The sequence below is a fragment of the Salarias fasciatus genome, chromosome 12, assembly GCF_902148845.1.
Source record: "Salarias fasciatus chromosome 12, fSalaFa1.1, whole genome shotgun sequence".
NCBI classification, from domain to species: domain Eukaryota; kingdom Metazoa; phylum Chordata; class Actinopteri; order Blenniiformes; family Blenniidae; genus Salarias; species Salarias fasciatus.
Genome location: NC_043756.1, coordinates 23,335,413 through 23,362,880, shown reverse-complemented (window position 1 = coordinate 23,362,880; position 27,468 = coordinate 23,335,413). Strand labels below are relative to the sequence as shown.

At 46.1% G+C, this 27,468-nt stretch overlaps 1 protein-coding gene across 6 annotated transcripts; it reads left to right on the top strand.

Moving 5' to 3' along the window:
- Positions 1–1,063: 1,063 nt before the first annotated feature.
- Positions 1,064–25,596, top strand: camsap1b (calmodulin regulated spectrin-associated protein 1b). Of its 6 annotated transcripts, none has more exons than XM_030105785.1 (19): positions 1,064–1,456; positions 2,631–2,797; positions 7,426–7,688; positions 13,601–13,762; positions 15,248–15,328; positions 15,676–15,708; positions 18,073–18,214; positions 18,478–18,617; positions 18,756–18,852; positions 19,536–19,659; positions 20,067–20,152; positions 20,238–20,325; positions 20,408–22,691; positions 22,797–22,933; positions 23,021–23,235; positions 23,394–23,496; positions 23,631–23,740; positions 23,993–24,111; positions 24,390–25,596. In XM_030105785.1, exons 2-19 carry the CDS (start codon positions 2,632–2,634, stop codon positions 24,684–24,686), a joined length of 4,647 nt encoding a protein of 1,548 aa, XP_029961645.1. In that variant the 5' UTR covers positions 1,064–1,456; position 2,631; the 3' UTR covers positions 24,687–25,596. The 6 variants fall into 6 exon arrangements, with proteins under 6 accessions (XP_029961645.1, XP_029961642.1, XP_029961641.1 ...); XM_030105782.1 differs by having other exon boundaries at positions 23,021–23,236; positions 23,371–23,496; XM_030105781.1 differs by having other exon boundaries at positions 19,536–19,692.
- The last annotated feature ends 1,872 nt before the right edge of the window (positions 25,597–27,468 follow it).

The following is a 27,468-nucleotide window of genomic DNA, read 5'->3' as shown; positions in this document are numbered from 1 at the left end:
GACTATTTTAATAACTGAGAACAATTTGAGCAGCCCACTGCTCCTATGGGCCAAAAGCAGAGAAAGGGGGGCAGTGGTGGCATTGAGGCTGTAGAAGCAGACTGGGGACTGAAAGCTTGCAAGTTTGAATCCTACAGAAGACTAGTAACTGCTGTGGCTCCCTGAACATGACCCTTGACCCCCATCAGCTCCTAGAAAACCTTCATGTTCATGCCACATTCTAGAAATAGGATGGATAAATGAGGAAACAGGAATAGAATATGATAAGTTGGTTTAGTTAAGAGGTGTTAAAAGTGAGGCCTCTGGCGCCAAAGAAATATTAATTTCTTTAAATTCTTTAGTGGACACAGCACAACACCGACATATCTGTGATGTTGACATGAAAGCCGGCTGTTATGGAAAGAGATACAGTCATGGTGAGCTTGTAAAAGCATGCAAAATGCAACTTCTACAGATTTTTGAAACATTTCACTTCATTTTGCACCAAAAGATTTCATTGAAATTAGCTTCATGTAAAGATTGTAGTCATTTTGTTTGGGTTTGTGAAAACATAGACATTTTTCATCACCTATACTGTTTGTCATGACAGAGAAAAACTTTAAAATTTAAAGGTTATTATTACGGCACAACTTAACCATTGTGGCAAAACTGGGTTGTATTGTTGCCGCTGCAGTGAAAAAATAAAATTAAATGTTAGCACCTACTTTGAACACTAAATGTCACAATAGATCAATGTCACAAGTCCGCTATTTGCCTGACACGGGACAAAGGTGCTCTCTGAGGGTGAAAATGTAAATGTGAAACAGTTTGTAATATATTTTGTGCAAATTGAATTAATGTGATTTCAAAGTTGAGACATGGGAATTCATGCAGCTTTAATGTTAAAGAACGCACAGATCCAATAACTTCCCTTTACATTCAAAACATTTAGGCTGCCTTTAAAAAATAAAACAGAAAAGAAAAAACTTGCAGGGACATGAATGATGAAGTGAATGGGACAGTGAGCTGATAGCAGCAGTAGTAGTCTGGACGGTGATCACGCATGCGCAGTGGAAACCTCCAGGCAGCCTGGGATGAGAATTGCATTTCTATGGGCAGGGTGCGAACACGCCGCTGGCCTCACAGCCTGTATATATTTTATCTAACATGATGTATTTAATACAGAGGTAGAGCCTCTGTACATCGCGTTTTCCCCCCTCCAGGTTAGCTCCGTGTTCCCCCTCCTGCCTGGAAGTCTCGCCGCGGAGCGGTCGTCACGCAGGCCGCGGTTCGGCTCTTGTTGCTGGGAGGAGACCCCGAACAGACTCGCCTCCCTGCTTCGGGCATTATTAGCTGGCTACCATGCCTCGCTGCTGCTGCTACTGCTGCTGGATTTTCTACACAGCGGTCCACCGCGCAACGGGGCAGGTCCTTGGATAATCGTTTTCCGAAGGGAAGGAGCACCACACCTTTCAAGGTAAGGGGCTCGCCAGCTAGCTAGCGTCATTCATGCGGCGCTAACAGTTAGCTGGCTTTAGTTAGCCGCGTTACATTTCCATGCATGGCCGCTCTGCACAAAGCTACTCTTACAGAAACAACCACCAGCTCATTAAGGTTACCAAACACCAACATAGCAACGTTTTTGAAAAAAGAGCTGATGCAGTTGTTATCCCAACAGGCAGGTATGAGGCCGCCCGTGGATGAGCACACTGAGGTAATAATGTTGTTATTGATACGATAATTCAGCTCTTCAGGTCAAACAGACCCTCTTCTCCTCAGGATCTCACCGTAAGAGCATATATTAGCACACTCAGGCGCTCTCTGTTCTTTTAATTCGCCATCCTGTAATTAGTGTAATTGAGTATGTGGCTGCTGTTTGGGTGATTGTAGGTCTCACACATGTGCGCATCTTCCTGATGAAGAAATTAGTAGTGTGAAGATAGAAAGAATAATAAAACACAGACATCATTACAAAAAGCAAATACTTCCAAAAAGACCTGTCACAAAACTAAGATTACTCAAATTAATCATGATGAGACATAGACCAATCAAATTCACCATAAGAAGCATGCATTATGGTTATTTTCAGACTAAACCACTTGATTTGTGTTGCATAGTCTCAACTCTGCACAGGTTTGCTTTATCAACTCTTTATCAACTCACTCTGACTCCAGATTGCTTACACCCTGCACTCATGCACACTGATTCCAGAAATCTTTTGTTTTGCACATTACATCATGTGCTTTCTACAACGACCAGTAACGTTTTATTCTTGCAGTCAGGGCTGTTTTAGATCTCCTTGGCTTTATTTAAGCATCAGGTACTGCAAAGACAGTCTTCTCTCTGTAATCAAGCGATTACCATAATGAATGTGTCTGTCAGGATGCCTCTATGTGCTTCTGTGGGCACAGATAAGACTTGTAGATTTTTCAGAGGATGAAGACTACAACAACATTTTTGCTAATAACCTCAAAATGCTCAATCCAATGTAATTTTATTGAATTATTTATTGTCATATCACTCAAACAGAAAAGCCAGCCTCTCAGGAAGAAGGGAATTAGCAATTTGGCAAATTGTGGCTGGCTTGTACCCTGTTATTTGTCCGAATCTCTTACTCAGCACTGTAATGACTGTATGTTTGTGTTTTGTAGGATGGACGCTGATTTGTGTGCTGGCGGGAACAGTACCAGGAGAAAAGTGGAACTTGGTGGGGTTGCAGAAGGCACGATGGACGTCGTACCGTTGGAGATGTACGACTCTGCCAGAGCAAAGATATCTGCCAACTTACGCTGGCTGTTTGCCAAAGCCTATGGAATTGGTAAGTAATTTAGTTTGCAGCTATGATACACATGCACTCTCTCTCTGAAGAATAACAGACAGCTATATGGTTCACTTGTAATAAAATCTGTATATGTGGTGTTACAGACTGAAAGCTTAGCATATTGTTACTACAGCCAGAATCAGAAAAATGTATTCTCACAAGCTGTTCTTGTGGGAACCGTGCGTTTGCTCTTCTTGACATGCTGGAACTCAGCAGGTTGAGTACAGCCTCAGTAGAGATACATTGACAGGGAAAGCTTGGGAGAAGGACGTTTTTGTGCACGTTTGTACTCTGGCACAGGTCCTTCCATTCCTGCAGGCTGGCCGGTGAGATCAAGCCCTAAATCTGTCTGAGTGACGGGCGCCGATGATCAGGCTATATTTGTTGGACTCCACACACAGCATGGAAAATACTGATCTGCACTGGCGCACATGCACGCACGCACACACACACACACACACACACACACACACACACACACACACACACACACACACACACACACACACACACACACACACACACGGAATAATCCCTCTCCCAATTGCATTGTTGTGATTTGCATAATTTATGTATTCTTGATTATTTCTATTTTATTTTTCATTGCCAGTTTTAGTTGTTTTTTTTTTAATTGATGACCCATTCTCGTCTCCTTCAACTCCTCTGGCAAAATATTGCCATCAGTGCCTATTTGCTCTAAGTAGTCTCATTAACCAGGACATGTTGAGAGCCATGTTACCAATGTTCTTAGGTGAATTATGTTTTGAAGTGTGAAAAAGAGCAGATTTTTGAGTTTAATTTTCATTTATTAATGCTGACCAGTGTGTTTTCGAAGCCTGAAATGCAGCTGAAATTGTCTTGATCTGTCTCTGCTAGATTGAAATATTTACTCTTTTGTTGTGAAGCACTCAAAGATACAGAAAATAGTTATTTACTTCTCAAACATTTGGTCATGATCAGGTGTAGAATTAAGAGATTAGGGAGAAATTTTAGCTTGTGAAGCCACGCGATTCATAATAAATGAACAATAATGAAAGCAGTTGGTGGCTCTTTAAACTTTGCAAACAAATTCTTAGGAACGGATGTTTAATCCTTTTTTTTTTCCCCCCCGAGGTTTGTTCTCAGAAATTGGGCTGTGCAGTGGAGTGGTTAGTGTTCCAGAATATCCATGTTTTGAATCTGGCCTTGTGAGCCTTTCTGTTTAGAGTTTGCACCTTCACCCTGTGCGCCCACATTTCCTTTAAGTAGACTCGTTTGGATCAAACACACAGTTGAGAAGGTAATTGACGACTGTAAATCTCCTGTAGATGAGAATGAGTACCGTCAGTCCAGTGTGTTCAGTGTCGTTCATCCGTAGTCTGCTGGGATTGGATGATACAGTGTACTGTAGATGAGTTGAGAGGAATTAAGTCAAGCATGGATGCTTCTCTTTTCGTCTTGCTTCTAACATCAAGCTGATCAGTGATATTTGCGTGTACTGTAGGTAAGTTGACCTTATCATTTGCAATAAACCATCCTAGTTTGCATCATTTATACACTTTTGTGTGTTTATGTATTTATTAACCATGGGAAACCAACAGATCATGGGCCAATGATGGCCCGAATTCTCCCTGAGTGCCTTCACTCATTTCATTAATTTTTTACCTCTAACCTGGAGCCTGCCTCTCGATCGTCTGACATAAATCCTGCACCAGTTTCAGCTGCTGATAATTAGCCACATACGAGAAAAGGAAGCCATTGTTTTACAGAGGAGCAGCTAGTTATCTTTTAGATGAGCCACAGGTAGTCCTCTTATCATAACAGTCAGTGTGAGGCTTGGGTGTCGGTTCCACCGCTTTCTGCTTTGCATTTCTGTTTCATCAGTTGGTTTCTGGTCTGATCAGCTCCTGTTATATCTGAGGCACATACAAGCTTCCCTTTGTATTCTGCGGTCTCATTTGTATCTGCGGTTGTTACACAGATTTCCTAATGCCACACAATCATTCATTCTCAACAGAGGACAGTAAGATAGGAATTTTAATGGTAATCCAGGTTATAGAAAGGATGTTATTGTCCCCATTGTCTGTTGTTTTTGTAGTCTGTTATTTTTTAGCTTTAAACCCCTCTCTCAAGATTCTCCCAAGCACATATCTATGTGTATATCCTTTTGCTTCGTCATTTCACTGTCATGTCATCATAAGCTATGGTTAATGGGCGAAACGAGCATCTTTGTACTGTCAACAAAGATCAAGAAAATATTCGGATGCTCCTGAAGCTTTGGTGACCCAGAGGGAAACTGCTCTCAGGTGCAGCTGCAATTATCCTCCTCCCATGGGAACTGAATATATCAGACTCATTTTATTTCCATCCTATGGCTCATGTGGCGACGCTAATGCTGCACAGTTGTTTATGTGGCTCGTGCAGGGATGGCAGAAACAGGCAGCAGCGTATAAACAGTCGACATGACGCGGTTCCATTATAAATAAGTGCATCCGTCCTGTGAGGGCGGGGTTTATCAGGGGCTGGGACGTGTCTGCGGTGTGCTCATCTGTGTGATTCCCCTCTCCGCCCGCCTTTGATCGCACTGCCTTGTATTTTATGTCAGTGCCCTCCTGTCCTCGTGGCCACAGCTGCTCCCAGCCTGAGCCTCAGAGCTGGTGAGAGGGAGAACCTGTCACAGTTGCAGGCACGCTGCTGGTGCTTGGCCCGCCTAGCCTCAGACCGTCAATCAGTATAGAGCTGCTGATCATGGCTGGCTGACTCCAGATCATCGCTGGTTTTGTTGCCAGGCTCCGTATCCTCATGCTCCACCCTATCTCAGCCTGCTCTGGGTGGCAGGAAGGTGGAGAAGGGGGGCAGATGCCACATGACATCAGTGTCTGCAGGATGAAGTCGAACGTGAAGACTCGCCCCGGCTAGACCCCTTTTGTTTTCACACACAATCCCTCCTACTGTTCCACTGTGTTTATTTACTCATACACAGCTGCCCGGGAATGACCAAAACTACTGAGCATCGTGCTTAATAAGCTCATGTTTATACAACATAATTCTCAGCGTCTGGCGCATTTTGGCGAGGATCAATTAGTACAATCTACCCGTCGTCCTAAATTGTCATTGAAATTCATGCTTCTTTTGAGATGACAATTCTTTATCTATTGATCAGCAAGGAGAATTGCTTCGTCGATCGCTGCTGAAGCTGCGTCAGCAAATGACAACACGGCCGTAAGTCTTGTGAACTGTGCCCAGTGGAGGAGCAGGGACTAAAATGTATCATTAAACAGAGGTGAATAAAGGCCCAATTTATAAAAAAAAAAAAAAAAAAAAAAACCTCCATAAATTGTGCAGTTTTGTAGAATAAATAAATAAATAAACAAGATGTTCAGGAGCATCTCATTTAAAAATGACGATCAGTCACTGATCATTAGGACGGCCACATAAACAACTGAAGTAAACTGTCTGTGGGGCCATAAAGCATTGAAGATTTTAATTGTAATTGTTATTGAAGTTAAAAGCAAGAGATGATAAAACGTAGGACGTATTGAAACAATCCATAACATCTCTAATATGTGTTGGATCTTTTCAAATTACAATAATGTGTTCATCCTGTTATGGTCAAATTATTTCCCAGCTTGTTTAATATCGAGTGTTTGTGATTATGTGTTGTAACCTTAAGATTAAACGAAACAAACATGCTGCAGTGACGCCTCATTTCGAATCAGAAAACTAAGTTTAGGCTTTTTGGACCTATAAGACCCTGTATTTTTATTACAGCGTTGATTCATTGTATTCCCTTCTTGTTGTCATTAAAGCTATTTCTTCAGCCGATTGCACAAACGCATATCCGAACGTATGTTCATCGCTTAAAGAAAGCAGAGCGACTATTTCTTAATTGTTGAGAATAAAACTTTTTTTTTGTCCTGTAGATTTTTATATCCCGGCTTTATTTCTTCACTTGTGAAGTTGAGCTCTTGTGTGTGGTGCGTAATCACACACACATTCGACTGGAAGAAGCCAAACCTTCTGCTTGCCTTCTCGTTTCTGTGAACAGGAGATTGCTGACGAGTGGCTCCCTTTATCCCGGCAGACAGTGCAGACACTACACACACACACACACACACACACACACACAAATACAGCTTTGCGGTGTATTATTCCAGCTCAGGCAGAGTTTAAAGAGAGATTTAACTGAAGAGGGTTGCTCCTGTCGCTGCACTGCTTGGTGGAGTGCAGGATTTCGGGCAGGTTTTGGAAGGATAATTTCAGCCCTTTTATAATCCTGACTGTGTGGTTTACCTCGTAACATAAATTTGGTTTGTGCATGCCTCGAGAGGCCTGCTCCGTCTCATGTCCTTATATGGCTGCAGCCGCTGCTTTTGAGAATGACTTCACACCCAAAACAACAGAATCGCTCGTGTGGGTTCACGTTCTTCATGGGTTTTTTTTTACAGTTTCAGTACTGTTGAATTCGTCTTGGCAGAGACCACAGTCTCACCTGGCCATGTTTGCTTCAGCTGAGCTGGAGCTGGCATGGAACAAACATCAGAGGGAAGGCACATTCCTGTAGCTTGCTGACACTGCTGAAAACACATCGCTGGTCAGATCTTTTCATTTATTTAGGATTCACCTAAAAGCCCTCTTCTTTTCAGACCATATACCGGAGGACCTAAGGGACCCGTTCTACACAGACCAGTATGACCAGGAGCACATCAAGCCCCCCGTCATCCGCCTGCTGCTGTCCTGCGAGCTTTACTGCCGGGTCTGCACCCTCATCCTCAAGACAGAGCAGGCGGCCTCCCTCCAGTCCCACCTGTCCGTCATCCAGGCTCTGTCCAGGAAGGGGATCTACGTGGTGGAGAGCGACGACACGCCCGTCACAGAGGAAGATCTGGCCTCCATGCCCATCAAAATGGTGAGTGCAGTGATTGATGGTAGTTTTGTCTTTAAACGGGTATCGGTGATTTGTCACCACTGAAGTGCAGACTTGCCGTAGAAGGTGAAGCTGGATGAGGACCTGAGAGTGACTGCGTCCATATTCAACATAAGAGCTGCTTTGGATTTAGTATGTTGGGTTTTTGAAAAGCAGAGACTTTCATATTCTGTTCACGCATAGGTTTTGTCTGGGTGTTCTGTTTTCCTCCCACAGGCCAGAAACATGTTTGAACATAATTGTTGAGTTTTAAAATGCCTGTAGATATGAAGGTGAGTGTGTTTGGCAAAATCCTCCAGGAGTCCTGAGTGAGAGAAAGCTTTAGGGTAATGGACAGGTGGGTGGACTGATGAATATTGCTATTTATTTATGAACTCTTGAAATTGTTCTTAGCTAACCTGGTTATTGCTGTTCTTGCTTATTGAGTCAAAGAATTGCCAGAAAACAAGCAAAAGTCATTAAAAAAAGTAAAAACTCATCTAATGCATTGCTCACAACTGAATGTAAACACACTTCAGCTGGCTACTGTACTCATTCATGTTTTATTTTCTATTGACTGACAAGTTGTTTGGTTTTTTTGGTTCCTCAGATTCAAACAAAGTGATCAGTGTGGACTGACTCAAATTTTTGATTATCAAGAAGATTCTGCTCTGTTTGATTGCGTGTTATCGCCCTTGTCAGGGTTTCAGTAATCATCTTTTTTACTGCAGCTTTCGTCCTGACTTGTTCTTAAAGAATAGAGAAGCCTGTGCTCACTTGCACCAGGCAGCTGAATCCCGGCCTTCAGGGTTAAGAGGGTTACTTGTTCTAATTCTTCTTAGAATGGGTTTTATTGTCGATTACACTGTACTCAGCCACAGTTTTATCAGACTGTTAAGAGCTTTTTTCTGAATGTTTGCACTTGAAAATCTTTTTCTTCCGCTGTTGAAATTGCTTATATCCAGCTGAGCTTGGTGCCTTTTTCAAAGGAAACTGGTAAATGTTGAGACGGCAGCCTGTGCAGCTCTACGGCTGGTCGGCCTGCTGACCCTCTCCGATGTGGTCATACGTGTGTTATGCTTCCCAGATCAGCTTCTAACGAGGTTAATCGTTCCCAGTGTGTAACCCACATCCGGATGATCTGAATGAACAGCACTATTAGTGAAGGACAGAACAGCTTCCACCCAGCCAGCAGCTGTGAGAACGAGAGCACTTCACACCGGATAGACTGAACCAGCTCGCTTGATCTCGTCCATCTTCCTCTACCCCTTTAGTTACCATAGAAACCCAGAGTTGTGCTGAGCAGGCCTCCCCTCCTCGGGCTGCCTCGTAAGGAACGTGCGTCTGCTTTTCCAGCTCGACTGTCTGACAGAATAATCCACACAGGCCCATGTGTATAAGCAGGCAGACACAAAGCTCGGCGAGGGGACGTGGAAAATCCTGAGAAGGACGTCGCTTATCTCCGATAGACTGACTGAACACCCTTCTTCCTCCCAGTTTGCTGACTTGACAATCTGTTTCCATGGCAACCTGCATTTCTTCTCCCCACTGTGTGAGTGTGAATGGAGAGATCCCACACCTGCACAGCTCCTCTGCATCATGCATGATAGTTTGATGTAACAGCTGGGGGGCTTTTGAAAGCTTTGAGAAGGTGGCCGTCCTCCCGGGCCCTCCTGAAACTTTTGTGTGTTTATGTGCGTGCACAACGTCTGTCAGCGTGCACACGCTCACACACAGACCCACAGCTCGGGGCAGAAGCAGCAGCGGCTCCCCCTGCTTCCCGTGGGAATGCCTGCTGTGTTCATGAAGGGCAGAGAACAAAAGATTGAACTGCACATCATATATTATATTCCCCTGATTTTGTATTTAGTAGGCTGTATCAGAGATTCTTCTCCTCTATTTGCATTGAGTTGTTACATGGCTGATGGAGCCAGTCCTTCTACAAACTCATCTGTCTGTTTCAACCTAAACTACATGTGTCTCCTGGCTGTGTGTAACAATATTTCAATACAAACTGCAGCATTTTGCCTCATCAAAGACAATGAAAACAAGCGGAAACAGTACATTTCTGTTTAGTTTTGGCTGATTAAATTATGTCTTTCTGAAAATACAGGGAAAACAGCTTTTCTGAAGCTCTGATCCACATACACACTACAGTCATAATAGTTGATTCACAACAATAACAACGGCAGATTCCAGAGAGCTATGTTTACTGTTCTATTTTAAGTTTAACAGCGCTTCTCCAACAGAGTGTACAGTTACCACGCCATCGTCTGCATCAGTGGGGACACATTTGTTACACCCGTGGGCCTTTACAACCAGGAGGGACAGCGTAAAGGAGCTTGAATGTTTACATCGCACTGCTCGCTGCATGCAGGTGTTTCTGATTGTATCACGAAAACAAAGCACCAGTGAGGGAGGCTGGCATGGAAGCTACAGTTTGCTGTACTTCGTGTGTACTGCAGTTGCTATCAAAATGTTACCAGCTGAAGGTGGAACTTTAAGGGAAAGAAAACAGAAAATCAGTGCCGTTTACGGTCATTCTCATGTGAACAGGGCTTCAGTTGTGTTGCTGATTGAGCAGCATGTGAGCATTGAATCTGAAGTGTTAAGGAACGTTTCTCAGCATCGGCTTGCCGTGTTCATAGAAATGCTTTGAACCCAGTACAGAAGGAATGCAGTGACTTTTTGTTTTGTATCCATGTGCTTTTCATTGTTCCATTTGTGTTGCAGTGCAGAAATATAGCTGCATGGAAATATCAGGGATGCCCAAGCTGTTGGGGTGTGACGAGACACGATATTTGAGACAAGACGAGATTCCCCGTTTACTTTTAAGAAAACTAAAATGACAAAATATGTGATTTGAAAAACAGACCTGTTTTATTTACTTAACAATACAGGTGCATTTTGTGGACAGTTCTGATGAGGGGACACCCTAAAATCTAAGGTGAAGTGTCCCCTCGAGACAGGTTTCTCTTTAGAGGGCAGGCTATGAGGACTAAATGGAGGACATGTTTAAAACTCAAGAGTCGGAGTTCATTGTCAAAAATGAGACATGCAGTAATTATAGGAAGAGTTTGATTACTGTTATAGCTAATGGAGACTGCCACTTTTTGATCAAATCTAAATAAAAGCAGAGATTTTTTTCACACAATGGTGCTTCTTGTGCAACATCTTAAAAATGCCTGTATCTTATCTGGTAAGTAAAATTATATAAAACTCTTCTTGGTTGAATTAAAGTAACTTCAGTAACATTTAGCTTCTGCAGGACACTGGGAAGATAGACTTATAAACTGTATTTTGACCACATTCTGTCCTGTGCTCGCAGTCTGATAGGCTTCTGCCTTGTGCGAGGAGATGGCTTTTCACTTAAATCAGAAATGTCATCATGATTTAATCTTGCGAGATCTCGTCACACCACTACCACGCAGATTACCACACCAATATCACAAGGTTAACATGACATATTATCTACCAGGGACTGTTTTATCATTTCATCATCTCGGATGATAATTGCGTTATGACTTTTTATTATCTGAAAAATCATAGCATGCATGTGAGCGTTTGTTGACAGCTTATCATCTTTTCAAGCATCACTCGGGCGAAGTGCTGGACAACGGCAAGCAGTGCTGAAAGAATTTCTGTTGGCTGATTGTGAATTCCTATTCTTGGATGTAGACAGTCTTCCCACTGTTGTAGCTGTGCCCTTTCTTTCAACCAGTCTGACAAAAACAGAAAAGTCCTCTGCTGAGAGTCTTGGAGCAGCACGCTCAGCAGAGATATGCTAAAGCGAGATGTTTTCCAAGAAAAATAGACTTAAAAAAAAAAGATCCTTCTGACTGAATTTTCGAGGTTTGACTGTGTCGACTATACCTGAACATCCCCGTTTATACAGATTATAATCACAAAGGTGCGCACCGTTGCCCGTCAGCCAAATGTTTACTTTTCATTATTTTTTTTTTAAGAAATGTGTTATTGTTATTGTTGTCTTGAACGTGTGTGTTTTGTTTTTTGTTTTTGATGTGTTTAAATGCACATACACTCTCATTTCAAGGTACAGTTCTTCAGTGTGTGAGTAAAGTTGTAAAGTTGTAACATAACAAATCACAAATTCAAATCATGAATTTTTCTTGTTACGGGATTTGTGAACCAAAAAAAAACCTTGAATTTTGTGCCATGTCTGATAACCCGGTTGGTAGAATGGGTCATCTACAGATACCAGCATTAGTGGTTCAGTCCCAAACTCACGCGTGAGAGAGGCTGCTGAAGCGGTGAAAACATACCATATGAGCTACACGCACTGTGTAGAATCCATTTCCCAAAGCTTTAGTGATGCTCTGATTTCCCTTTAAAGTCCGAAGTTTAGTGAAACATCTCAGCACATCAGCTTTGAACAAATGTGACCTTCTGCTTTAAACAAGTGTTGACTGGATGTGACCAAGAACTAAGCAGCACAAAATTTACTGTGCGACTGAGATGGAAGTCCTTTGCTTTTTACGTTCATCCCTTCTTTGGTTGATAGCCCGCCCATATGTTCAATATTGCAGTGTAAATTTGTTTGGGAGTACATGAAGCACTGTTGTTTGTTTCCATCTGGGTCGTGTTGTGCAGATTGCTCTGAATAGCTCTCATTTGTTACGTTAACAAGCTTAATCTCTGTGCACTTCCATCGAGAATTGAATTAGACTAGCACCACATTATGTAAGGCCACTGCCCGTTACAATAGTGTATACTGTTAAATATTTAGTTTCGTATTAGCTTGAGATCCTGGACTGATGTGGAATCAGAACAGACTTGTACATCTAATGAAGTGTGGGAATATAGATTAAATATCAGGAATGACTTTGGTATGAATTTCTGACCCTGGCTGTCATGAAAGGATCTTTTGACCGGTAAGCACCAGGTGTCGGGCATCTCGGAGTGGCGATGCCCCTGCTGGGCCTCCTGACTGCATTCAGATTTAGGGAGTAGGTTTAACATGGGACACCTCCTGTGCTGAACAAGAGACGACAGCTTTGATTAAACCATTATGGGTATTTAAAGCTGCACAGTAATACCACAGTGTTGTTCTGATTGAGCTCTCATTCACACAGTAAATAACACTAAATAATTCTTATGTGTAACATCATAAGTATGGATGTTGTGCTAAATCACAATTACATAAAGTCAATATTATGGGGTTAGTGAAAACATGCTGACAGCTGCAGGAATCAACCACTCTGTCTCCAGTATTGGTTGAAGGCTAACGGTCACAGAGAGGATTTTAATTTTTCCTTGTGAACATAAAATGTGTGGGTTTTGAATGTGAGCAGTTTCTGAATGTACTCGGTTGTAGTAAGGAAAGAATTTTAGTCTTAAACTGCTGATAAATGTGTGCTGATCGAGTTGCAGTGATTCTGATAAATTTGTGCTAAATTTGTTTTTTGTTGTTGGGGCGCAGCATTGAGATGACCCTGCTTGTATTCTGAGCTTTAGGGCCTCTGTGTGGAGTCTGCATGTGAGCGTTTTCTCCTGGTGATTCACCTTCATCCTTTAGACCAAGGGTGTAATAAAAATGAGGCCCTTGGGCCAAAACTGGCCCCCATGAGGCTTCAGTGTGGAGTCTGACCTGCCAAACCAAGCAAATTGCCAAAATTTCAAAGAAAATGGAGACACTGAGCCCTGGGCTGGCATATCGCTGATGCTGCCATGAAAACTGTTTCATTGTGAGATAGCATTAGCCTGAAAGCTGTGCTATCAGGGTGACTTGTAAAAATATGCATAATAATGCAACAGCTGTAGAAGATTTTTGGATATTTGACTGTATTTCCCTCCAGAAGGTTTCATTGAAATTGGATTTATCTTGAGATTGTAGCTATAAAATAAAGATGCAATATAACTGAACTGTCGCAACGTTGTCTTTTTGTCTGTCTCAGAGCGCTCACATGCCCATGATCGATGCCCTCATGATGGCCTACACGGTGGAGATGATCAGCATCGAGAAAGTGGTCGCTTCCGTCAAGCGCTTCTCTACCTTCAGTGCCTCAAAGGAGCTGCCGTTCGACCTGGAGGATGCCATGGTCTTCTGGATCAATAAGGTACAAAACCACACATGTGTATATCATCTGAGCAAACTCCTTCAGCTGGGTTTTACTGTCCAGCTGAGTGTGATGATGGGCTTTAAACTGGACACTCTGTGGCTTCCATAATGCGCTTCCCCTCCTACGTTAAGACTGACAGTGGCCCTCTTGTTTTGAGGCCTGTATGTCACTGAGACAGACCAGGAGGCTGGAATGTGTGACTGGTGTTCACACACGGGGCTCGGGCTCATATTGCACTCATCTTTCACTGAGCGAAAGGCCCGGGGCAGCGAGAGCAGTGACGCAGCGTCCCCATGAGATTTCCACATCCTCAGTGTCCTGGAACTGTAACGCACACTGAAAACTCCTTTGAAATATTTCAAGAGAAGGGTGGAAAACCTGATTATAAGTTTGGTGTTTGAAGTACAGGTGAAAAATATGTGTTGAATAATGTACGAGGACAGATTTAAAAAAAAATAACAGCACTGAGTGCAGTCACTTATTGACCATCGGCAGCAGGAAAAAGACAAGGACCAGACGGGACAACAGAATGAGACTAAGCTCTATACCAAACATTGTTAAACTGTCACACATTCTCATATTTTTGTCACTTTTAAATGTTCCCTGTTTCTCTTAAGTGAGATTCGAGCATATAAGAAAGTTATTTTTCTGAAACAATTTTTCTGTCTTAGTACATGACACTATACAAGTGTTTCAGGCTGGATAGTCTTCAGGTCAGGGTCTGGTCACTTTTGATTGTTAGTTTAGCCACCAGTGGGCTGGCTGGCCGGGTATTGGGTGTTTCGTTGGTGCTTGGAGGAACCCTGCTGCTGACATATGTCTTTGTTGTTTATCACCCAGCCCTATATGTGGCATCAGGTAGTTTATTATTAGCGTGGGGGTCGTAACAGTGCTGGATGCCAATAACTAACATGCAGCATGATCTCATGATGGATGTATGTTAAACTTAATATAGCGAGTTCAACACTATAGGAAATAGAAAGCTTCAAAAAAACAAGCCTGCAGCAGCTCTGGTCTGAGTAAAGAGTAGTTAGAATAACTAACGGTTTGTCACAATTGCTCTAAAATTCCTGATCTGATTGATCAGGCTCCAAAATGTCTCTTCACAGAACCAAGCCAGGCCTGGATTACTGAAGAAACTCCAGGAAAACGTTCTCTTCATTTTTCTGCCATGTATGCAGAGAACCAGCATCTTCCTGTTATTTATAGTAGAGTATCTGAAAAATTCAAACACTCTGTGCTTTCAGTGAAAGCTTTGTGCTATCAGCATGTTCTGAAAAAAGATATAAAAGCAGTTTTAACAATCACACCAGTCCGCCAAAACGGGTGGCGTCTCCTCCCCTACTGCTTGTACAGACTCATTCACACAAGCCAGATCACTATGGAAACACATTCTTTGGTTTGCCTTGTTGTTTTCTCTGAGTCATTTGGTTTTCTTGAGTTCACGGTAACATGTGAAACTTTTTATTCTTTTCTCTGCAGGTGAACATGAAGATGAGGGAAGTCGCAGAAAGGGAGCACAAAGTTAAGCACCACCCGCTGGAGTCCCCCAGCCATCAGAAGGTAAGACCACTCATCACACAGTGGCTTCCACTGTTTTCTTTTTACTTTCCAGAAAGCCTGAAAGTCCTCACCTGCTTTTGTTAGAAGCCTCCCCCTCCGAGCTTAGCTTCAAATCAACAGCATCAGCATCCTGATTCCCCTGAGGAATGTTTCTCTTTGATGGCTTTTTGAACCTGTTCTGACCTTCCTCTCTCCCTCTCTCTCTCTCTCTCTTTGTTTGAACCGGAAGCAGAAACGACCCTGTTGTCTGTGACCTCTGACCTGTTAATCTCTCTGCTCCTGTTCCTCACCTGCCCCCCCTCCTCCCTCTTCCCCCCTCCGTTCTCTTACCCCTGCAAACTGGATAGTCTCCCTCCAAATGGTATTGGAAGCTAGTCCCTGTAAGTTGGATGCCAGCCCCCCCATAACCCCATATTTTGTGCCGCTCCCTCCTTTCCCCACTTGCACGCATAGTTCTGTGTTGATGTGCGCGCACACTCCGCCATGGCTCATTCAAGCTCATTGTGTGCTGCTTGTAGCCAGCGTCTCAACAAGGGGGCCAAAAGCTCCCAGCTGCTTTTTTTTTTTTTTTTTTGCTTCTTCTTCTTCTTTCTTTTTTTTAATGCTCCTTGTTGCGAATGTGTCACACAGGTGTAATGTTTTTCTGACCTTTTGTCAAATGATATTCTGTTAAGCTACGCAATATGTGCTGCTTCATTTCAAGCCCAAAGTAGGCCATGTGGACTCTGTGTGCGTGTGCGCAAGTGTGTGTGGTATTTGCTTGCCCGGTGAGAATCAGAGCAAATCCATATGCCGAACCTCCACCTCTCCCCCCGGCTTTGCAGACCCATCCCCAAGCCCCCCCTCTCCCCCACGATCTGCTCCGTCATCCTCCCCTCAGCCTCTCTCTCTTTACTCTCACACACTGTTTCCTTATGAAGCCACGGCCTCCTCTGATGGTATCTCTCGCTGCGTTGTGTGTGTGTGCGCGTCAGCCTGATGATGTGCACGGCCCACTGCATGCTGGAGCCAGGGGAGCTCGCCACGGCGGTACAGCAGCACTTGCTGTTTGATTCCTGTTGCTCGTTTCACATGTGGCACAAGATGCAGCGGTGCAGTCGGAGTATGTTTAGAAAATACGGCCAAAGAGAGATAAAGTGGCGCGTTCAGCTGTGTGCCTGTTTAACAACTGGCTCCTTTCTCCACAGTTTAAAGTACATTTGGCTGACAGAGTTTAAGAAGTTGATCAGAGACAGAGTTGAGTACAGTCTAGTGCAACACATTTGGTGCTTCTTCTGACAAAAACTCTTATTTCTTAGGCTTAAGATGCACTTCTGGTTTTGAACTGTATTTTTTTTTTTAACATAGCTCTTGTCTCAAATCTTGCCGTATTTGGTTCTTGTATGGCCTTCTCTAATAGAGATCTTGTCTTGGTCATATGTTGCTCCAGATTTTATCATTCAGCACTGATGGTAGCTTTCCAAATATGTGAGCAGCACATTGACACTCCTCCATTCAGTTCCATAAGAGGTGGTCCCTCTTCTCTTCAAGTCCATGGGTCACGACCTCTGTGGTTTCCCAAAAGACATGCAGGTTTTGATTCGTCTGACGTCAGGACAGTTTTCCACATTGCATCATTCTCTAAGACCTTCGGCCCAGAAAAGACAGCTGCAGTTGTGAATGGTTTTTTCCATTTCACTTCTTTGCATGAGGTAACTCACTTTAGTGGACAGTACAGAGAACTGTGTTCACATACTGGAAGAGAACAAGGTGAATATTATATTTACCTCTTTAGTTACTGCAGTTGATCTGCGTGCCAGTGAAAAGGCGTTTATTCTGTTTTCGTATTTGTGGTTTAGTTCATTTGTGCTTATTTATTTTTATCAGTGATTAAACAAAAAACTGAGATACAAATACTAAATAAAATTCAATCTTATCAGCCTCGTGAGAAAGAAATGCATGTGAGGCGACTCTGTTTCTGTCCTAACATTCACTATTTCCCCATCAGTGGGCCAGAGTGTTTAGCCTAGTTTCTGTCCCAGTCAGCTGCTTAGCGTTGCCTGGTAGAACTGGGTTACACCCCTGGCCTCCTTCCCATTGATGCTGGAGGAAGTCTGTGTTGTTCACATCACCACTCTAACACCTTCACCTCCATCCTCTCACACGTCGCCACGCTGTCGGGGTTCTCCCTAAACTGGGCGATCTTGATGCACGAGGCTGCGAGAGATCACACAAGTCAAGTGTTAGTGTTTTTTTTTTTTTAGTCAATCAATAGAATTTTGAATAGTTGTGATGATAATTGGAACGTGATCACTCACTAACTAGATGCTTGAGTAGAATTAGCTAACAATGTAAAGTGCTGTCAAACATGCTCTGTTTTTTTTTTCAACTGTGCACACACATTTAGAGAATTACTACTTTTCAGAGAAGAGATCCACAGAGATCAGAAACCAGCTGTGATTTTCTACACTACTAATGGTCATTAAGCAGCATTATCTTTTAAAGCAATAATCAGTTGGAAGTTTCTTGTGATACTCCTGGGGAGAACCTTGATTTGAAGCGGAAATGAATTACCGGAAAAGGAAAACATCCCACAGACGTTATGCTCTGACTGGCTTTTGGGTGTCGGTCTGAAAACAGGAGGTCTGTATGTATGATGCCAGTCACTGCATTTTGGATGTTTTGTCGGGCGCTGTTGTCTGGTGGTCATATGTGTTATTTGCTTCTCATAAACCCCCTAATGCTCTGCTACCCCCGGTGGTCAGGTACGGTATCGCCGGGAGCACGCCTCAGGTCGACAGCTGCCCTTCTTCCCTCTGCTGGAGAACCTGATGCGGGACGTTTGTGACGGAGCGGCGCTGCTCACCGTGGTCCATTACTACTGCTCAGACCTCATGAAGCTGGAGGGTAGGACATGCACACACACTCGCACACACACCACCAGTCTGAATGACGCCACATCTCCAATTATGAGTGGCCCCTCTAAGAAATGTCTCTGCTGTGAGTGTCACACTTGTTCCGTTTACACACTGAATTTAATATCTGAGTGCGATGCTATTTCAGTCGCTCACACATTGGGTTACTGTCCCAGGCTCGTCAGTGTGACATTTATAGCAGCAGGTCATGGAGCTGTGTCCTGATCCGATCCACTCCCCTGCTTGTCTGATCAGATATTTGCCTGAAGGAAGTTCCCTCCATCGCTGACAGCCTGTACAACATCCAGCTGCTCAGAGAGTTTGCCAATGAGTATCTGAACAAGAGTTTCTACCTGACCACGGAGGACATGCTCTACTCGCCTCTCGTGCTGAAGGTACAGACCCTGGCGGCCGTTTGTGCTGCACAGTTAAATGGTAACGAAATCAAACCCGAGTCCAGCTCATCCGTCGGCGCTGTGAAATACGACTCCTCCGATGTTCTGATAGTAACACCTGCTCTGCTCTCTCTGCAGCACAATGTGATGGTGTTTATCGCCGAGCTCTTCTGGTGGTTTGAGACGGTCAAGCCCGAGTTCGTCCAGCCCAGAGATTTTCAGGAGTTGAAAGATGGTAAGTATTAGCAGAGACTCTCCTTTCAGTCTCAGCTGGACACAGTCTGTGTGAATTAACAGTCCTGCTATTGTAGCCCTTTAAATATCACTGAGATTTCAGCAAACTTAACTTTTTTTTTTTTTTTATTTAAACAATGACCAATCAGTCCAGTTATTTTAATTAGTTTTTCCTGCAGTTCACAGAGGGACATCCTAAAGCGGGTCAAACTGGAGCTGCTGCTCCTCCACATCGAGCGGTGCCAGCTGTGCTGGTTCAGTTATTTCATAAGAATGCCTCGTAGTTGCCTCCCGTTAGAGGTGCACCCTGCGTGGCCAACTGGGTCGAGGCATTGGGGTCAGCCTCGGACTCACTGGAGAGGTTATATTTATCGCTTGGACAAGGAACAGCTTGTTTGTATCCAAGGTCGCCTTTTGAAAAAGGCTTGTGGACCCTCTCTCTGTTTTCAGTTTTGGCAAAATATTACAGGAAATTCAAACACAAGCTGAGTCAGCAGCTCAATACATGCTGGTTCTGGACTTTTTTGCTCACATTTATGTATCTCCAACCTTATCTGGGAGAAATACTGTATTTAATCTTCCTATGACTAGAGCACACTGTACAGATCCTCTTAATGAAGCATCCAGTGAATGTATGTGGGAAAAGTCAAACATAAACGTTGATGGTCTGCCTTATTTCTTCAGCTCGATCCACGGCTCATCCCAAGAGTTCCCGCCCTTCAGTGCCCATCTCCAACGCCACCAAACGCAGCTTCCTGGCCAGTCCCGGAGTGCCCGATAACCAGAGCAGCCCCGAAGTCTGTAACAGGTACTTCCTGCACCCTGAAGACTCTGAGCCCCTGTAAGTCTTTCCTCACTCTCCTCCACGTTCAGCTTCCTCTCGACCCAGTTAGAGTTGGGTACATTCGGTTCTGTGGCGTGTTCATTCACTGCTGTCCTTCACGTTTAACTCTGGGTGTTCATTTGTGACATTGATGTGATTCCTGTGTGGTCTCTGTGTGCATGTGTGAAATAGTGGGTTTTCTAGGATACAGAGAAGTACGACACCTCCACCTGCCCATCTGAAGTCAATTAAAATGTAAAATTACTTGTGAGAACAGTCAGATGCATCTGCAGTCTGTGCTTTTACCTGATCAGCTGGAGGTGACCTCACAGCCTCTTCCACCAATATATCGAATGAAGTTCTGATTCTGTGTTTGTTTTGTCTCTTCTCAGCAAAGGAGGGCCGACGTTCAGTCCCTCCCACCCTCTCCTGCCCCTGCGACAGAGACAGCAGAAGCAGCAGGGAGAAGAAAGTGCAGGTGAAGAGAAGTTGGTTCGTGTTTCATTTGATGCAAGAATCGAGTTCATTGAGAAACTCACTGATGTTCTGCGTGTTCTGTGCAGGTCTGAGAAACCGTTCAAACTCTCTGACTCAAATGGACGGACAACATCCTCGAGCGTCTGTGGCAGCCTGGCCGGAGAAGAGACAGAGGTACCAAACAAAAAACAGAAAATAGAAATAATCTTTGATCATGAAAATTTGTGTACTGATGTTATTTCACTGTCGTTCGCAGACCGATGTCCACCCTGAGCCCCTTCATGCTGCATTTAGCCACAGACAGCGATGCAGACGTGACCTCTGGTGACAGTGTCAGCCTGGCTCGCTCAATAAGCAAAGACAGCCTGGCGTCCAACGTCCTCAACGCCACCCCCAAACACCAGACGTCGGTCCACCAAGCCCCGCACGCGGCTGTTCGCAACGGCCACAGCCTCCTGAGCAAAGTCAACATCGAGGACGAGGAGGAAACTCTGGTGGTAGCTTCCAGGACTGATGTGTCCTCCAGCCAGAGGGCTGATGGGGCTCAGGCAGCAGCTGTGGGGGGACCCCGACCTCCTGACCCCAAACAAGCAGCGGATGGTTTCTACCTTGAACCACTAATGCCTGCTGTGCTCAAAACAGCTAAAGAGAAGTCTGTGTGCCTGAACAAGGAGGAGGAGAGTGGCGAGGGGCCGCGGTCTGCAGGGAGGGGGTCTTTACGCCGGGGAGACGGACCCACGGCCGTCGTTCGCAGGAAAGCTCCCTGCGCTCTCAATCAGACGTTTCCTCCTTCTGTGGAGGACGAAGACCTGTTGGAGGACCCCCCACAGACTCAGGCAGGTTTCAGGCCGCCTGTCTCGAGCAGCGTGGACCCTTCATGCCGAGAGCCAGCTGAGGTCTTCTACCTTCATTCAGACCCTGAAGACACTAAACCCGGCCAGAGCCTGGACACAGAGCTGGAGGACCTGGACGAAGAGGAGGAGGACTTGGACGAGGCGCTGACCACTAAAGATGCGAACTGGCCCAGGAAAGCCTTCAAAGAGGAGGACGAGGAAGAGGAGTCGGCGAAACTCCAGGAGGATATGAACGTGAAGGAGCACGAGGACAAAGACCTGAACGGCGGCAGCGGCCGCTCCAGCCCCTGCCTCAGCACGCACTCTCAGGCGAGCAGCATGGCCAGCGGCAGCGTGCGCATGACCTCCTTCGCCGAGCGCAAGGCGCAGCAGCAGCGGTTCGGCAGCAACCACGACCTGCGCTCGAGTGCCTCCAGCTCCCAGAGGACCACCCCAGATGGGTCCGAGTGCAGCGGGCCGCTGAGCTCCTCCTGGAGGTTCAAACGAGACCAGAGCCCCTCTTCGCCTTTACGGGCGGGCGACGGCAGCGGCGGCACCAACGTGCTGGCCTCCGAGATCATCCAGCTCCGCATGCAGCTGGAGGAGAAGCGGCGCGCCATTGAGCACCAGAAGAAGAAGATGGAGGTGCTGTCGGCGAGGCAGAGGCAGAAGCTGGGCAAGGCGGCGTTTCTGCACATCGTGAAGAAAGGCGGCGGGAAGAGCGACACGCTGCCCAACCCGCTGAAAGCCGACATCCCCAAAGACGAGCTGAACGGTGAGAAAGGACCGTCGAGCAAAGACGACATGTGCGTCGATTCGCATAAAGGAGAGAAAGACGTGGAGGGCGCCCCCCTTCCTGGTGCCTTAGACGCAGATAAGAAAGGGAACAGCGGGAGTTTTTATCTGGATGAAGACTTGGACCTGAACGAGTGCAGCCGCTCCATCGAGCTGCTGAACGAAGCCATCGGCAGCATCCAGCAGCAGATGATGCAGCTGTCGCTGCAGCAGGAGCTGCTGATGAAACAGAATGTACAGTCTCCCCCCGGCGCCGCTCCGCCTCCCCCCCACGCCTCCGACAAGAACAGCGACTCCAAGGCTGGGGCGAGCTTTCACTACGTGGAGCACACGTCCGGCGCCGGCACCGCCCCCGCCAGGAAGCCCCCCAAGCTGACCTCGGGCCGGAGCTCCAGGTCCAAACCCTCAGAACTGAAGGTGTCCCGGGAGCAGGGCCGACAGGCGTCCAGGACGCTCACCCCCACCCAGAGCGCCGCGGAGCCGTTACCACACCAGAGGCATCCGGGCGGGGGCAGGTCCCCCCGGGCCGAGCACCCCGACAGCCCCAGGAACCCCACGGGGGGCGGGGCCGCCGACAGGCCGGGACCCGAGCACGCACGGAGCGCCAGCTTCAGGCTCCACGACGAGGCCAACGTGCGGCTGCCGACCCGCGTGGACCTGACCACGGCGGCCGCCTCCGAGTCGTCCTTAGATAAGTGCCTGTCCAGCAGCACCAGGGAGTCTGAGCTCAACGCCTCCGACGGCTCGGGGAGGGACAGCACGTCCTCAGAGGAGCAGCGCAGCAAAGCCCACCTGATCGAAGTGGACCTGTCAGAGCTGAGGGCTCCGGACGACGAGGAGGGAGCCGAGCAGACGACGACGACGGAGGACGACGACGGAGAGCAGAAGTCTGTTATGGGCTTCTTCTTCAAGGTACAGCCTGCAAATTGAAACTGACTTTGTCTTGCGATATCTTTCAGATGAATAAATATGCTTTTTCCATTTCGTTCAATGTTTCCCCACTGTTTTACCTCACAGGATGAACAAAAAGCCGAAGATGAGCTGGCTAAAAAGAGGGCAGCGTTCCTGCTGAAGCAGCAGAAGAAAGCCGAGGAGGCCCGACTTCGGAAGCAGCAGCTCGAAGCCGAGTCGGAGCTCAAACGGGACGAAGCCAGGTCTGTCGCCTGCGCGTTCACACGCCGTTCACACACACGGTGATTCCAAACCGCGCTCACACTCGCCCTCTTCTGCCGTGACCGCAGACGGAAGGCCGAGGAGGACCGCTTACGTAAAGAGGAGGAGAAGACCCGGCGGGAGCTGATCAAGCAGGAGTACCTGCGGCGGAAGCAGCAGGAGATGTTCGAGGAGCAGGGCCTGGTCAAGCCGAAAGCCTCCAAACCCAAACAGAAGCACAGACCCAAGGCCGTCCTGAAGGATGAATCCCCCAGCGACAATTTCTCCAAGTGCTCTTCAACACGTAAGACTCTTTTTCCTGCTTTGACATTGAGCTCCAGATTTTCTCTACATGTCTGAGAGCCGCTCTCTTTATTTTCTGTCTCTACACTGCTCAGTATTCCCACTTCAGGCAGGTGAGAGTAACCTTTGCTAAGCCTTTTCTTCTCTGCTCCCACACAGCTGACAACCTGAGCAACGCCCAGTCGGGCTCCAGCCTGTCTCTGGCCTCCGCCGCCACCAACGAGGCCGACAGCGTCAACTCAGGAGGGGCGGGCTCACAGCGGTAACACGCCCAATATTTATTTACCCATCCATGCTCTTACACAACTGCCGCTTCAGCCGGGACATATTTGTATCAGGAAGCGTCTTCAAAACGGTCCAACCTGTTTTTTTTCCCCCCCCCCGTTTGTTTTGCAGCTGTGATTCCGTGGAGTCGTTCCCAGGAAGTCGAACCAGTCGGGCTGCAGAGAGAGACTGGGACAACGGCTCCACCGCATCTTCCATCACCTCCATGGCTGAATACACTGGTAAACGCACACACTGCTGCCCAGCTGCTTTTACTAAAAGATACTCAGGAAAGATGGTGATTTTTAGATTTTATTCTCCATGAATCTATCATGATTTTTTAATCTTTTTCTCTTTTATTGTTATTTGATGTGATAAACTTTGTTAGAACAAACTAAATGGATGTTCGCCGCCTCTCTTGCTGTGTTTGATCTGTTGTCACCTGATGATAGTTACAGAAAGTTCGTCTCGTCTGACTGGGTTTCCTCCCTCAGGTCCTAAACTTTTCAAGGAGCCGAGCGCCAAGTCAAACAAGCCAATCATCCATAATGCAATCTCTCACTGCTGCCTGGCTGGCAAAGTCAACGAGCCCCAGAAGAACCAGATCCTGGAGGTCAGTGCAGTGAAAGGGTTAATGTTGTTACCCGTTCCTGTCAAGTCCCGTCAAGTCCCAGAAAGCTGCTCCATTATTCCTCTTCCTCTGGATAAATGCTGCTTTTGTCCAATGTTGGCGTAGCTTATTCTGTCTCTGCCTTTTGAACGTACCAGAGACTTCTTTAACTTTGCTTTTGCAGTTTTTCAGCATGTTTTGTCACATTGTTTAAATGTCATGAGCGAGTGTTTTTGGACTACGGGAAAAAACCCGAACACGACATGTTCTTTTCCTTGCAGGAGTTGGAGAAGTGCGAGTCGAACCACCTCATGATCCTGTTCCGTGACGGCGGCTGCCAGTTCCGGGCGCTCTACTCGTACTTCCCCGACACGGAGGAGATCCACAAGCTGACGGGCACGGGCCCCAAGAGCATCAGCAAGAAGATGATCGACAAGCTGTACAAGTACAGCTCGGACCGCAAGCAGTTCACCGTCATCCCCGCCAAGACTGTGTCGGTCAGCGTGGACGCCCTGACTATCCACAACCACCTGTGGCAGGCCAAGAGGAGCGCTGTGCCAAAGAAAAGCGGGAAATAGCAAAAGGCCCACTTTTTATTTATTGATTTTTTTTTTTTTAAAGAATTTTTTGTTCCCAGCCCACAACCATTAGAGTCATCTTCTCTACATCTGGCTTCCTGAACTGTCTGCGTCGATGCTCGGTCCGGAAACCAGACCACATCGATGGACACGTGTAGGTGGACCAAGGCAGAGTCAAAGGAAAGGGTGTGTGAGTGTGATTGTGTGTGTGGGTGGGTGGGTGGGTGTGTGTGTGTGTGTGCGCGCATGTCACAGGTGCTCGCAACGAAAAAAGAGGAATGTCTGCTGAATGTGCTTCTCTTCCCTGTGGTCTCAGTGCGATCTGTTCAGGTTGACAGCAGCGACCACGACTCCGGCACGTGGTTCTTTTTTTTTTTCTTTTTCCTCCTCATACATGGTGGAAGTTAATTTTTCCATGAGATATTTATTAGTTCGGCACTGTCGCGATGGAGAGCCCGGCTGCAGCACTACAACTCCTCTGAACTCTCCCTGTGATGGAGGGAGGGGGGAGTGTGGGGGGGGTTCCTGCCACCCTTTGGGATCTTCGTACAACCCCTTAAGACCCCCGGACCACCGCCTCGTCCTCGCAGACCACCCAATCTGTCGAATCAGGCTGGCATTGCCGGGTTGCCTCTACTGAAACAAACAAAGCCCTGCTGCTCTCAACTGGCCTCTTCTTCTTCTTCTTCTTCTTCTTCTTCTTCTTCTGTCGTCGCTCGGGGCCGCTCCGCTCACCGGGGCCCCCCTCAGACATCCGTTGGCCTTTCACGCATCGTGGTACTGTCGTCTATTTATTCAACCGCTTTTTAACGTAGACGCTGAACATGTAGCACTGGATATGTGTACCGCAAAGCAAAATCATCAAAAAGCGACCAAAAAAAAAAAAAAAAAAAAAAAAAGAAGCAAACCACAATCGGTCATTTTAAGTTTTTTTTCAGTTCATAAGAAGAAGCTGAATAAGTAACAGGCTTTGATACATTTTTTTTTTCTTTTAGAGTTTATCTTCTTTTTTATTGTTTTTAAGGGGAGCGTTGTGCTTTCCAGTCGAAGCTGATGTTATGTGTCTTCATCATGACAGGATTTCTCTGATGTTTAGAGCTTAGTTGTGTTTTCCTCCACCGGGCACTCTTGGATTGTCCTGTATAAAGGTGCACTCCTGATGAACACCATGTAAACCTCCCTCTCCCCCACCCCCACCCCCACCCCGCCCTCCCCCCACCCGCACCCGAGTGTTTCGGTCCCGTCTTGAACCACTGGAGCGGTGCGAGCCGGCGCTCTCTTGTGAGGAGCGCCTCCTCTGCGCCGCAGCTCTGTAAGCCTCCTCCAATGACAGTATTTGGTCTATTCACTCCAGTGCAGAGCGAGTGTGTGCTTGTGTGTGAGTGTGTGTGTGTGCGCGTGTGGGCGAGCTGTGGTGGGAGGACTGTGGTTCGGTTAAACATTAAAGAACATTCCTCCGAGGTGTTGAGAAACTGCCACGTCGTCACTGTGTTCTCTGCGTCTGCGTCCCTCTACAAAGTGCTTTGTTTTTATTTAGAAACCATTCGTTGGCCTCGAGAACAACCAGAAGTGTTGCACGAGCACTTTACTTTGTTTGTGGGTTGGTTGGGGGCCGATTTTTACCCTTTTAAACAGACGACAAATAAGAATCGGTAACACTCCTGTCTCCGAAAAGTGTAAAACCAACTAAAAACCAAACGCTAATGTTGCATCCAGTCGACTGACGCTGATGTTGAAACTACTGCTTTCTCCAAAACAACAACAAAACAACTACTTGATTTCCAGTTTGCTGCGTTTCGGTGTTTCCTTCAGCGGGTAAAGAGAAGCTGGGAGACCTTCAACTGTATGTATGAGAGTGTATTTTTATGTTAACTAAAAGATTGTATTTGGCATTTTGGTCACCATTTTTTGTTACACACTGCTGTCTTTTTTCATCCTCGTTGATTTTTATCTCTGATGCCATGCCATCTTATTTATTTTGAAATGGACGCACTGAAACGGAATAAATTTTCAACTGAATAAAAGTCACATTTCTCATTTTTTCACGGTTTCATTTGTCCATCACTGAGTCTTTTTCTTTTGGTTAGTTTGGAATGCAGCTGATTTTATTTCCTTTAAACACTTTAAAACACTGAATCTTTTCTGTTTTTTCCCCGCATGTTGTTTTAAAAGAAATAATTGATGCCGGACACAGTAACTGTATAGTTTGGTGAAAATATCAACTTTATAATCAGATAAACTCATCGCCTCAACTAAGAAAAAAACATAAGACTCCACTGTCTTCGTCCAACCCACTGAAGATGAAATGTGCGGCCCCCTCTTCAGGTGGTCTTATTGTTCTGGCTGATCGATGCGTCTCTGAGCAACTTCACGTATTTCAATCAACTTGAGTCGTCAAAACAAAATCGGACCTCCTCTGGGTGCAAACCGGCCGGCTGGAACAGCGTTACAGACTCTGTAACCGTGGCAACCGCCTACCTGTCCCCATCCTGCTGAGGTTCAGGTGATGGAAAGACAGACTGGTGTGACTCGGACGGCGTCCAGCAGACTCTTCACCATGAGGGGTGAGTGTTGTGAGGAGACAATAAGACGTTAAATTAAAGAAACAAGACTGATGTGACTTGTCTGAATCGCCGCACAGCTGCTGCTGCTGCTCTGCTTCTGCTGCTGGAGAGTCTGCGTTTGGCTGATTCCTGCGTGAAAGAGGGATCCACCATGATCTGCTACGGCTTCCCAGCTTGTGAGGACTTTTCTTTTCCCCCTCCTTGGTTTTTGGTAAACT

Coding starts and splice junctions, on each gene's coding strand:
- camsap1b (XM_030105780.1), top strand. CDS start 2,632: ATGGACGCTGATTTGTGTGCTGGCGGGAACAGTACCAGGAGAAAAGTG. Junction 18,853..19,535: donor TTTTCAGGAGTTGAAAGATG/GTAAGTATTAGC, acceptor TTATTTCTTCAG/CTCGATCCACGGCTCATCCC. Junction 20,326..20,407: donor TGGCCGGAGAAGAGACAGAG/GTACCAAACAAA, acceptor TGTCGTTCGCAG/ACCGATGTCCACCCTGAGCC.